This window comes from Neoarius graeffei, chromosome 4 (genome assembly GCF_027579695.1).
Source record: "Neoarius graeffei isolate fNeoGra1 chromosome 4, fNeoGra1.pri, whole genome shotgun sequence".
NCBI classification, from domain to species: Eukaryota; Metazoa; Chordata; class Actinopteri; order Siluriformes; family Ariidae; genus Neoarius; species Neoarius graeffei.
Genome location: NC_083572.1, coordinates 75,727,815 through 75,740,276, shown reverse-complemented (window position 1 = coordinate 75,740,276; position 12,462 = coordinate 75,727,815). Strand labels below are relative to the sequence as shown.

The 12,462-nt window shown below is 40.9% G+C and overlaps 1 protein-coding gene across 7 annotated transcripts in view; it reads left to right on the top strand.

The window, feature by feature from the left end:
• The first annotated feature begins 645 nt into the window (after positions 1-645).
• brdt (bromodomain, testis-specific) overlaps positions 646-12,462 on the top strand; it is a 32,826-nt gene continuing 21,009 nt past the window's right edge. For 3 of the 7 annotated variants that reach the window (XM_060919730.1, XM_060919728.1, XM_060919723.1), the window contains exons 1-11: positions 2,838-3,524; positions 6,718-6,993; positions 7,841-7,978; positions 8,073-8,214; positions 8,686-8,813; positions 8,906-9,271; positions 9,555-9,683; positions 9,821-10,036; positions 10,127-10,302; positions 10,392-10,657; positions 10,755-10,850. In XM_060919730.1, coding sequence (XP_060775713.1) covers positions 6,808-6,993; positions 7,841-7,978; positions 8,073-8,214; positions 8,686-8,813; positions 8,906-9,271; positions 9,555-9,683; positions 9,821-10,036; positions 10,127-10,302; positions 10,392-10,657; positions 10,755-10,850 — 1,843 coding nt within the window. In that variant the 5' untranslated portion in view covers positions 2,838-3,524; positions 6,718-6,807. Of the gene's footprint in view, positions 663-2,837; positions 4,530-6,533; positions 6,994-7,840; positions 7,979-8,072; positions 8,215-8,685; positions 8,814-8,905; positions 9,272-9,554; positions 9,684-9,820; positions 10,037-10,126; positions 10,303-10,391; positions 10,658-10,754; positions 10,851-12,462 lie in introns of those variants that run through there. The other 4 variants (XM_060919727.1, XM_060919726.1, XM_060919724.1 and 1 more) reach the window with 4 other exon arrangements.

The window sequence follows — 12,462 nt, the reverse complement described above, 5'->3', positions numbered from 1 at the left end:
ACAGCACCCAGGGAGCAGTTGGGAGTTAGGTGTCTTGCTCAAGACCCAAGGCCATCCCATATTAACTTAACCACGTCTTTGGACTGTGGGGGAAACCGGAGCACCCGGAGGAAACCCACGCAGACATGGGGAGAACATGCAAACTCCACACAGAAAGGCCCTCGCCGGCCACGGGGCTCGAACCCGGAAAGTGGCAACAGTGCTAACCACTACACCACCATGCCGCCCCGCCAATTATTTTATTTAACTTTATTGTACTGTCATTGGTTGATGATGGGGGTGTGTACGTGGGTGTGGGTATTTAAGATTTGTAGTAACACTGATGTACTGTAGCACACTGAGGAAGGTAGTTTTTAAGACTAAAAGCAGTAGAGTTGGCAAGTATGTATTTCTACAGGTTAGAAAGCACAGGAATAGGATGACTTTGTATGAGTTTTTACAATACATTTTAATCTATTGCTCCAACCCCAATAAAAAAAAAAGTTGGGAAGCTGTGTGAAATTTAAATAAAACCCAGAATGCAATGATTCGCAAATCATGGAATTAGAAATAGAAGCAGAAGCAGAATCATGTTTACTGGCCAAGTCCACACACAAGGATATTGATTCTGGCGGTTGGTGTCTCTCGAGCGATACAGAAGAAGGGAAAAAGTGTGAATATATGTAAGTTATTTATTTCTGTAATATAGTAAACATGTATTATGTACTTATTGACTGAGTAGGAGGGCCAGAATTTGACTCGAGATCATGCTGTATAGACCGATCTAACTCAGGAACAACGGTGTGTGAAAAACGACTCAAACGAGCAGTGAAAGTTAATCTGATTAGCCGGATGGTTTATCAGACAGACCTAATTAAACAAGCTGAAATTGTCGGGGGAAAAAAATGAAAAAGGGTACTTTGGAGTCAAGAAATCCTCTTGTTTATACAAGAAAACACCGTAAAAAAAACTACATGAACGTTTTCAAAAGATTTCTTGCTGAAGTTACAGAAGAAAGAGACACAGGCCATTCCCTCTCAGGAGCTACACAGCTGGCATTTCTATATACAAGCGGGAAAAAACCTGGTCTTTCTTTTCGTGATGTATTCAACAACAACAGTAAGATAAACATCCTGAAAGACAAAGACTTTAAAAAGCCCTTTAGTCCAAGCACAGAGACCTCCGGGGGGGAATGGAAAAGGCAACAAACTAAATGCCACAGAAGCCTTGAGTAATGGAGATACTGATCATATTTTTGAAGAAAACAATTCTGATAAAATTTCCTTTCAGTGTGTTCAGTTGTATCACTCATTTTTCAAAATAAAAACTAAGAGCAAAATGGAAACGAATCTGGGGCTGCTGCTTCTTCTTTAAGGTTTTATGGCGGTTGGCAAACCAACTTAAAGGTGCATTACCGCCACCTATTGGGCTGGAGTGTGGAACAGCGGCTATAAGATTCAAGATTCAATGGTTTTTTTTTTTTGTCAATTCACCATGTATCCAGGACATATAGGAGAATCTTAATGCCGTTTCTCTCTCACCTTACTTGTAAAATCAGATAAATATTTATATTAAGAAAAACTATATATATTTATAAAATAGGCAGCACAGTGGTGTAGTGGTTAGCGCTGTCGCCTCACAGCAAGAAGGTCCGGGTTCGAGCCCCATGGCTGACGAGGGCCTTTCTGTGTGGAGTTTGCATGTTCTCCCCGTGTCTGCGTGGGTTTCCTCTGGGTATCAGCCCTGCGATGACCTGGTGACTTGTCCAGGGTGTACCCCACCTCTCGCCCATAGTCAGCTAGGATAGGCTCCAGCTCTCCCCTGACCCTGCACAGGATAAGCGGTTATGAATAATGGATGGATTATAAATATGTATGTTATCTACAATATGCAGGAAACCCCATGTTTCTTTGATTATAATACATAGGCCCAAATTACTCCATTCTGATTGGTCAATCAAGGAGGGCTTTTTTCCTTAACACGGGGCTGTATTTCTGAAATGCTATTGGCTAGTTCATTGCTTGGTTACGGTTACAAAAATTAGCAAATTTTTTCAACAAAATGGCTGACTCAGCAATGCCGCATTTCGCTATATTTGACAAAGAAATGATAAACCAATTGAAAGCCGCAAGCGAAAATGAAAATACCAAAAAAAGGTACGAATTTTTGGCTTTCCGTGTTTAAGAAATCAAAATCCTCATGTCGTGTCACCGTGTCATGATGAAAGACGCTTTAGAAACGGATTCAAACGTGCAAGATAGTCTTGCGCCCTGACTGGTTCAGAAAACGTGAATGTCGAATGTTGTGAACCTGAATGGCTTCCGAAGTATGAATTTGGCCCTATATATTATAAACAAGTAATCGTATGGTTCCGGCAATTTTCAAAACTTCGAAATCACTCGTGAAATTAATCCTTAATTTTGCTCGGCCCCATACGATTACCTATACAAATACAACATATCAAATGTTAAAACTGATACATTTTATTGCGTTTTGAAAAATATATGCTCATTTTTAATTTGATGCCAGCAACACGTTTCAAAAAACTTGGGACAGGGGCCTGTTTACCACTGCGTTACATCAGACTCATAGTGCCCTGAGTCAGAATTGTAAATGGAAAATATCTTCCAGACATGAAGATTCTATTTATTAAAGCTGGGCAGAATAATAGTCAGCCTAATTAATGTGCTCATGACAAAGCTGATCAGTTTAATCAGACCCAGTCCTGGCTATAATCTGCAATATATGCAAAACAACAGAAAATTGTACCTGACGTCAATAAAACCCCGATTCCTTCGCCAATCACCAGGACCGCAGCGCGCATGCGCTTTAACGTGATGTCTCCTCCCTTCTCCAGCCTCTCTATCGTATCCTTGTTCTCTTTGTGAGAATTTTCAAGCTGCAGGAATGAACGATAGTCGGATACTTGCGAAGAAGCTTAGCGATGGCCAACGGAGAAACCCATAAAATGAGATAATAGGGGAAATACAGATGATAAACAAATCTACAGATAGGTGGTAGAATGTTCTAGAATGGTCATGTGATGTCACGAGACCAGTTATGTCGCACTTTGGAAAAAATAGTCTGACGTACGTCTTTGTTTTCTTTAACGATTTTTAAGGTCGGGTACTTCATATATTTTATTTTTATCAGGTTTAATTGTATCCCGAGAGACTGACTGGTAATAAAAATGCTTTCCAACGTGTTATTTTTTGCATAAAATCGTGCCTGTTTTCCTCTCAAACGAAAAGAAAAAGAGAACCCGGGCACGTGAAGGGTATTGACCAATCGGAGGCCGAGCTCCGAGCAGAAGGGTATAAATAGCGGGCTTGTTGCTGTGAGAGACGTCCGCCATTGAAGACTGGTGTTGTTTGGAGAAAAAAAAGGGGGAAAAAAGGCTAATTTGTTTTAGAAACTTTATTTCAAATCATTAAAGTTTATATCCGGACGAAACAGTAGTTCAAGAGCCTGCATTTGGTCATCTTTTCCTGCAGAACTTCTTCGGCACTGTTAAAAACGTTCTTTGTTGTGCCAGTGACTGAAAGGTAAATGTTTTAGTAACGATACAGGTTTGAGCTAGCTGTTCTTGTTTAGCTAGCAGTGTAACAGCATGAGCGAGTCGGAGAGACTGTACAAGTCTGATAGTAGCGAGCTTGTTACATGTCTTCGGGGCGGGGAAATTTAGCTCAGCTAGTAGTTGAGGGGTGTTTTTTTTTTTCTCTCTCTCTCTCCCTTCCCCTGATGTGAGGCTAAGCTACCTTGTGGCTAAATCCCAAATGACTCCTTAGAGGACATGTAGCAAACTACAATGGAACGTTGAAGCCGTTACCTCATACCGCAACGTAGGGCACCTACATAGGGGATAAGGCACTATTTAGGATAGAGGCTGAGACATTTTGTGTTGGCCGTGTCGGGTCGCCATTTTGTCGCCTGTTTTCCAGTCATTGGGTTTTCGCGACATTTGAATTGAAGTGTTTTTCATAAAATAAAACGCGAATAAAATGATTGATTTTGATTCTTTGAATCTAGTATTTTAGTAACTTACTGGATTTAATTTGCTGGAGCTATTCTTTTGGCTCTGTTTGCCAAGTGCGTTGTTTGATTTCATACGGTTGCGTCATGCAGCACATGAGTATAGATAGCTAGCTAGCGGTTAGCATTCGGACAAAGGAGCGTGGTTTTGCTCATTTCGTACTTGTTTTTACGTGTGGTTGTTTATGTAACGAAATAAATGGCTTGTTTTCAAGCCGTTCACGACAAACCTTGAAGCCTCGTGGTGCTCGACTATCTCGCTAGGTAGCCTTGGGGTCCTAAATGGCTCCCTGTTGATTTTGTATAGTGACTAAACGGGCTGTAGAATATATCATATTTTTCACCTTGTATAGTGTACCTGTATCGAGAAGAGGGAACCTTTTGTGCTCCAGCGTTATAGTAATGCGCTGAAATGATCTCTACAGTACTAAAGACTTGACCTAATTGTATGACATTGTCTTAATTCGCATGTTGATCTCCATAGCAACCGACATTTAACTGTTAGCTCCGTAACGAATGTAAGTGTTTTTTTTTGTTTTAGACAATAAAATAATTTCGTTACAACTCCTGTTTCTTTTTCTTTCGATCTAAAATAAAACCTACAAAATGAGTTTATGTAATCAAAAGTATAAACATGGTTGGTTTGTTGTTGGGTTTTTTTTTTTTCATCCAGTGTTCAGGAGGAGTTAAAGGACCAGCTGTTAAAATCCTTGATGTGAATAGAAATATAAGCACTCATTAATTAACAGGTTTATTCCTGTTCTCTCATTTGTACGACCAAGAGCGCTGAAAGTGTAATAGGTTAATTAGATGCTTGGCATCTGTATGGGTTATTTCTGAGTTGTGGTCTTAGTTGGATTAAAGTCTCATATATAAAATTAATCCAAGGCAGATGTGGGACTTTGTAACTACTGATGGCTGCTACATGGAATATGGCTCAAACACAAGAGGATCATGGCCACAGGGTTTTTTTTTTTTGTAAAATAAAATATTTTTGTATTTGAGTTTTTGATGACTCTGCACTACAAATGTCAATTTATTTTAGTTCACTTATTTTGGTACATATTAACAATTTGCTTATGAGTTTTCATGATCAGAAGCATTGGACAATTGTTAGTGTAGCCGGCAGGGGGCGGTATATACTATATTAAACATCTGTAGAACTGCAGCCAGTTGCACTAGTTGTTGGAGTGGAGACTTTTAGTTGTATTACAGACAAACTAATATCACTAATAGTGATAAGTTTTGCTGCACAAGAGTGATGTATTTCACCTTCACCAGTCAATCAAAAACGAGCAAGGAAATATTACCCTCATTATCCATTATTGAGGCGCAGGGAAATGGTTGAGGTCTGATTTTCTTACTGGAATATTTATTTCAAGAAGATACGCACAGAGTTTGCTAAAAGCGTCACAGCACAAAGATCACCATTAAATGGTAGCATGAGCTGCACAAGAAACGCGTGTGCTCTTCTGGTTAAGATGCTCTTAGCATCTTTTGGGAAATGTAGTGCTGGTCTCTCAAAGTTTAACAAAATCCAAATGGACCTTCCAATAGTGTTGGCACACTGTTTTATTTCTAATTTATGTGCTTACTTGAGCATTTTAGTAACACAACAGTAAAGAAAGAATGAAGTGGTTGCAAATTAAATTTGCATTTGAGTATGATGAACAACAGATTAAAGTTTAATGTTGCAATCATGGTAAAATGTTTTGTGGTGTACTTCACAAATCTTAGTTTTTAATAATCACATTTTGCACCATCACTTAAGTGGTCGTTTGGCAGTCTGCTCTGTAATTTATCTGATAACTCGTGTTTATTTGCTGTTAAACTGTGTTTCGGTAAGCTGGTTTTGTCCAGTAATCATGGACCACAAAAATACTTCCCACAAAAATCATTATGCGTGTCACAAAATTATAAGAAAATGAAGCGTCAGTAAACATGCACTCTTAAAAATGCACCGAAATAGTTTAGTTTACAGCAGATTTTGCATCTACTAGGGAGTAGGTGCAAGTTTTAACCATGATGACTGAAAGCTATGTTAAAACCATATATTTGGTGCAACCCTTAACTTTTGGTAGTCTATAAATATGAACATGGTGGCTATTTACATTCAGACTAGGTTATATATCTTGTGGTTTGGTGCAACAAGCTGCTGCTCCTCAAGCCCCAGCAAGCCTATTTTTGTTCTTTTTTTTGAACTGCTAACCGACCTGTAGCTAAGCCATGAAAAACACAGTGTGTTCAGGTGTGTTGAGAGAACAAAAGTGTATTGTCTCTCAGAGAGAAATCGTTTGCTCTATTCTACTATATTCATAGCATATGTGTAATTAAACTTCAGTTGGCAAGAATTTTGACGTGTTTCTATATCCTGAGCAAAGAAGAAAGATCTAAGAGGCTTGCTGGGGCCTGAGGAGCAGCAGCTTGTTGCACCAAACCATAAGATATATAATAACCTAGTTTGAATGTACTATAAATAGCCGCCATGTTCATATTTATAGACTACCAAAAGTTAAGGGTTGCACCAAATATTATATGGTTTTAACATAGCTTTCAGTTATCACGATTTTAATTCCTTTTCTCCAACAAGATGGAAATACTAGTTAGTCTGTATGCTCATTAATAAACAGCCGTTACAACAAGGGCTGTTTGGCTCATGACTGCAGGGTGAAATGACTGTGCTCAAACTGCTTTCCTTCTTCACAGTGGCAGAGGCTGTGTAATGAATGCTGAGCTGGCCAGACATAGCTTCAGAACATCTTTCTGTGCACCTGTGTCTTTGGAGCAGAACCGACCATGTCCGAGCCAGTACTCAGAATGAACAGGAACCCCCCTCCTCCCGAGTACAAGAACAATAAAAAACCTGGGCGCCTCACCAATCAGCTCCAGTACCTGGAGAAAGTGGTGGTCCGAGCCCTGTGGAGGCATCAGTTCTCCTGGCCCTTCAGACACCCTGTGGATGCTGTTCAGCTCAACCTGCCTGTGAGTTGGGATTCATGGGGGCTCCAGCCGCACAGTTTTGGGTTTTACAATATCTACTAACAATATGTGTCCAATTATAGTTTTGCAATGGTTATATTCTATTCACATTCAATATTATACAGTTATTCCTGTCGCTTGCATTTAGCCTATCAATCGGTGATGCTTGCATCGTCCGCACAGGGAGACTTTACTTATTTGCTTCTCGCCATTGTTTGATGGGTTTCCTCATTTTTCGTTGGATTATTAGAGACAGCAACTTAGCACTGTTATAAATTTTAATTCTAGTAAGCTCATTAGATTATCTGCTAGTTAGTAACAACGAAATTTGCAAGTGGACATGTATCATGACATGACTGCTTGATTATTCTCCGAGGTAGCTGATGAGCTAAACCAGGTATGTTGAAGAGTCTTAAATTTATAAGTGCTACAGGTTATTATTTTGGTCGCAGAAAAGCCGTAGCTAGTAATAATTTAAATATTTTAGGCTTAAAATTGATTAAACAAATCAGGTATGTCCTTGCTTGGTTGGACTAACAACCTAAAGTCTCACTGGTTCTTTACAGATATGACTAAAAGACCACTGCCTTGTGATGGTCTCAGAGATTCTCAGTCCAGTTCAAACGGGCCCCAAGCTAGTCCACATTTTACTCTATTTCAGGTCCAAACGCATCTGAACTGAGAGTAAAGGCTGGTTCTGTGTGTTATAAACTCTAACTAACCAAAATGCAGTTAAAGGGCCTCAAGGGCTAGACTGAACATTTGTAATGAATTGTGTGTGTATTTTTATTTTCTCTGAATGAATGCGAAAGATATTTTAATTTAGCATTGTTTTCTGTTTCGATTTCAGGATTATTATACAGTAATCAAAAACCCAATGGACTTGAACACCATCAAAAGGCGTCTTGAAAATAATTACTATTGGACGGCTATGGAGTGTGTCGAAGACTTCAACACGATGTTTACAAATTGTTACGTATACAACCGGGTAAAAAGTCTAAATACTGTTAAAACAGATGTCCATTTTGCGTATTCTTTTAAATTGTTGAAGCCCAATTAAAACTTTTTTTTTCCCCCCTCAGCCGGGAGATGATATAGTTTTAATGGCTCAAGCTCTTGAGAAGTTGTTCCTTGAGAAAGTAGCTGAAATGCCACAGGACGAGTGTGAGATCACAGCAGTTACCACCAAGACACCTCTGAAAGGAAGAAGGATGGCCGCTGCGGGTATGCTTTAATAGATTTCAGCTTTGGTTAGGGGACGTCAGTGACTTTTTAATAAAGCAGTATTTCACGAGCAAGAGTATGGTTATACTGAAGATCTCCACAGCTGTGATTTGGCCATAGGCGCTAACACAAATCAGTAAACGAAAGGACTAGAGTGGTTGGCGGTGGTATCGATGTTGACGCTATTTGCATTAAGTTTGACTTTTTTTTTTTTTAACAAAAGACTAACGATACAGATATACATTAGATTATCATAACATGAATCTGACAAAAGTGTTTTGTGTGCAACTTGATATAATTCGGTAGATCCAGCCCAAGAGGAATTTGGATAGCACAAAACATTCTGGGCAAAAAGATTCTTTACCCCAGGGTGTCGTTCCCATTCTGCCCTTTTGGATTTGTGTTCTGCATACAATTTGTGCAGTTATCTTTAGGGTGAAAAAGTACCTTGTTCCCCTGTGTGCATACCAGGACCGGGGAAAACGCGGCCTCAGTCTCCTGTGTCTGAGGTTGTGTTTCAACAGACGGTGACCGTCATACCTCCTGAGGCACTACACACCATCTCATCTGCACCCCTGTCTAATCAGCTTGAAACCAAAGTCGGTCTCTTTTTTACATACACTAGTATAGACGTGCAGATGTTTTTAACCGAGACAGAGATGCAATTCTCAATATGCATTTGTCTTTTCAGTTAAAAAAGGGGGTGAAAAGAAAAGCAGACACCACAACCCCCTCAGCCCCTGACCTTGCCAGCAATGAGTCCTCTCCCTGCATCCCTGAACCGAAGGTGCTGAAATTGTTTTCCCGGCGAGGCAGCGGGCGACCCATCAAACCACCATGTAAAGACCTGCCAGAGTCGCCACCGCAGCACCAGGTGGGGCGCAGGGCCAAGCTCTCCGAAAGGCTTAAATACTGTAGTGGTATCTTGAAGGAGATGTTCGCCAAAAGGCACTCTGCCTACGCCTGGCCGTTCTACGAACCAGTGGACACTGTGGCGCTCGGCCTGCATGACTATCATGATATCATCCATCAGCCTATGGATTTGGGCACCATTAAAGTAAGATCAAGAATTGAATACTTTGGCCAAAAATGCAGTTTGTACAATCTTTTATCCAAAGTGTAATTGACCATCTAAGACTTGGTGTCCAAAGTTTGTGTCTTTAGTTTTGAGCACTGTTTTGGGGTAAGAGGGGAATTGTGTAAATGCAATTTCTGGCTTTGTTAAAACTGTTGAGTTCAGATGATGGGTAATTTGCAAGGGTTTATAAAGTTTTGAAGTATGGAATTTTTTCGTGTAGCACAAGATGGGTAGCTGACATGTTACTGGTTTTCCTCCTCAGAAAAAGATGGACAATCGTGAATACACGGACGCCTTGCAGTTTGTTGCAGACATTCGTCTTATGTTCTCAAATTGTTACAAATACAACCCACCGAACCACGAGGTTGTGGCTATGGCCAGAAAACTCCAGGTGAATGATTTCATTTGGTTTTTGATTTTTTTTTTTTCCCCATATGAATTGAGAATATACTGACCAAGGTCATGTCTTGGCCTGGTGTGTATCTTAAGAGAGATGACTGACCATGAATGTTGGTCTTCTCTGTTCAGGAGGTTTTTGAGTCCCGCTTTGTTAAGATTCCAGATGAGCCCAGACCTTCGACTCCTAGCCAGCACCTCGTGCTCAAAAAGGGGAAAAATGAGCAAACAGGAAGTCCGTCCAGCTCAGAGAGTAGCGACTCCGAATCTTCTTTGTCAGAAAGCTCATCCGACTCTGAGGAAGACGAAGAGAAAAGAGCACAAAGACTGTCTGTTCTGGAGGAACAGGTATTGCACAATATCTTTTATACCCTTGTTTGTGTAGGTGTCGTGCCCTTCCCACCCCTCTTAAATAATGGCAACACCTCTGTCAATTAGCTAAAGGCAGTGCGGGAGCAGCTGCAATTACTGACCCAAACACCGTTGCTGAAACAAAAGAAGAAAGAGAAGTCAAAGAAGGAGAAAAGAAGAAAAGAAAAGCGAAAAGGTGGTGATCTGTGGAAGCCAGCTCCAGAGAAAGTGCACAAGAGGTCAAGCTGCAGCAAGTCATCAGGGTTTGTGAACACTCACCTGCACTCATGCCTTTTTCTTGTGTGCAATTTTGTATTTTTGCCGGTCTAAATACAAGCCCTTCTGTGATTAGGAAGAATATGGAGAGCAAAGGATACGAGTCTGAAGAGGAGCTTGCACTGCCAATGTCTTATGAGGAGAAACGACGCTTGAGTCTGGACATCAACAAGCTGCCTGGAGACAAACTAGGCAAAGTGGTAAATATCATCAAGGCCAGAGAGCCTATGCTTCGAGACACAGACCCTGAAGAGATTGAGATTGACTTTGAGACACTCAAACCAACAACACTTCGAGCTCTGGAGGCATTTGTCATGACTTGCCTCAGGAAGAAGCCTGGCCGTGAGTACACTACTATGCTGTTGAGGTAAAATCAGGATTTTAGCACTGTTAAAGACAATGTTCACATATACTCCTTTTGTTCCATTTCTCTCTCCAGAGAAAAATCCCCGAAAACCGAAAGACGAAAAGATGGAGACGGAGAAACAGAAGGCCAGTGAAGATCTAAAGCCTACCAAGAAGACCAAGGCAAAGAGTAAGGATCCACTTTCTCTGTTCTCATGTTTTAATAATTAGACAATTCATACTTTAGACTACAAGATCCATTTTATACTTGGTTTCATTCATCAGGATTGTACTCTGATTCTGTTGAAGCGGTTTACATGAAAATTGTCCATGCGCACACCTTTTTTTTGGGGGGGGGGTTTACAAAGGTGTAATAGCTAACAGAGAATTTATATATTAAAAAAAAAATTGACATGAGCTGTATGGAACCCACAGAACTCTAATAAACAAATGTTAATAGTAAAAAAAAATTTTAATGAGATAAAATGAACAGGTAAAAAGTCAGCACATAGTCAGTTGTGTCCGTAGCAGACGCAGTTAGTCAGAACAGCAGTCTAACACCTATACCACAACAAACACAGCAGTAATACCCAGCCAAACCACGAGAGTCACTTCAGTCAGGGATGAGTGGGAAATTCATCCTCTTAACTAACTGGGGGGGGGGAAGAGCCCTGTATTTTCCCAAATGTATTGGTGGAGCCCCTTCATGAAAGTCTGATCATCTCATCTCATTATCTCTAGCCGCTTTATCCTTCTACAGGGTCGCAGGCAAGCTGGAAGCTGGAGCCTATCCCAGCTGACTACGGGCGAAAGGCGGGGTACACCCTGGACAAGTCGCCAGGTCATCACAGGGCTGACACATAGACACAGACAACCATTCACACTCACATTCACACCTACGCTCAATTTAGAGTCACCAGTTAACCTAACCTGCATGTCTTTGGACTGTGGGAGAAACCGGAGCACCCGGAGGAAACCCACACGGACACGGGGAGAACATGCAAACTCCGCACAGAAAGGCCCTCGCCGGCCCCGGGGCTCGAACCCGGACCTTCTTGCTGTGAGGCGACAGCGCTAACCACTACACCACCGTGCCGCCCAAAGTCTGATCTTTTCCAATCTAATAAAATAAACGGTGTCTATTATCCATTGGGTCTGAAAGGGAGATGATGATGATTTCCACTTGGTCAGTATTAGTCTCGTAGCAAGCAGGGTGGCAAAGGCTAAGGCATCCTTTTTAGATGTAGAAATAGAGGGCTATGAAGGAAAGACCCCAAACAGTGCACCAAGAGCGTTTGGCTCTACTTTTTCCTCCATTAATTCTGATAAGGTGTCAAATATCTCCTTCCAGTAATTATATAAGGATGGGCAAAGCCAGAGCATGTGTGAGAGGTTTGCGGGAGATTGTTGACACCTATCACACACTGGGGAAACATCGTCATAGAGCTTAGACAGCCGAGCCTTTGTATAATAAATGCGATGTACGATTTTGAATTGAATAAGACCATGCCTTGCACAGAGAGATTTGTGTACGCGTTTTAAAATCTCCGACCAAACCTCCTCTGAAATTACCTGCCCTACATCCTCCTACCAAAGGGCCTTGATAGAGTTCAGAGTCAGATTGTATAAGATTAAACTGATTTGTAAATATATCGAGCCTTTCAGAGTTGGGATTGGTGTTTAAAAAAAAAAAACATCTAGAACCGAATCAGAAGGTAACTGAGGAAACATGGGGAATGTATTATGGACAAAATTACATACCTGCAGATATCTTAAAAAACACTGCCTGGGAAATGAATATT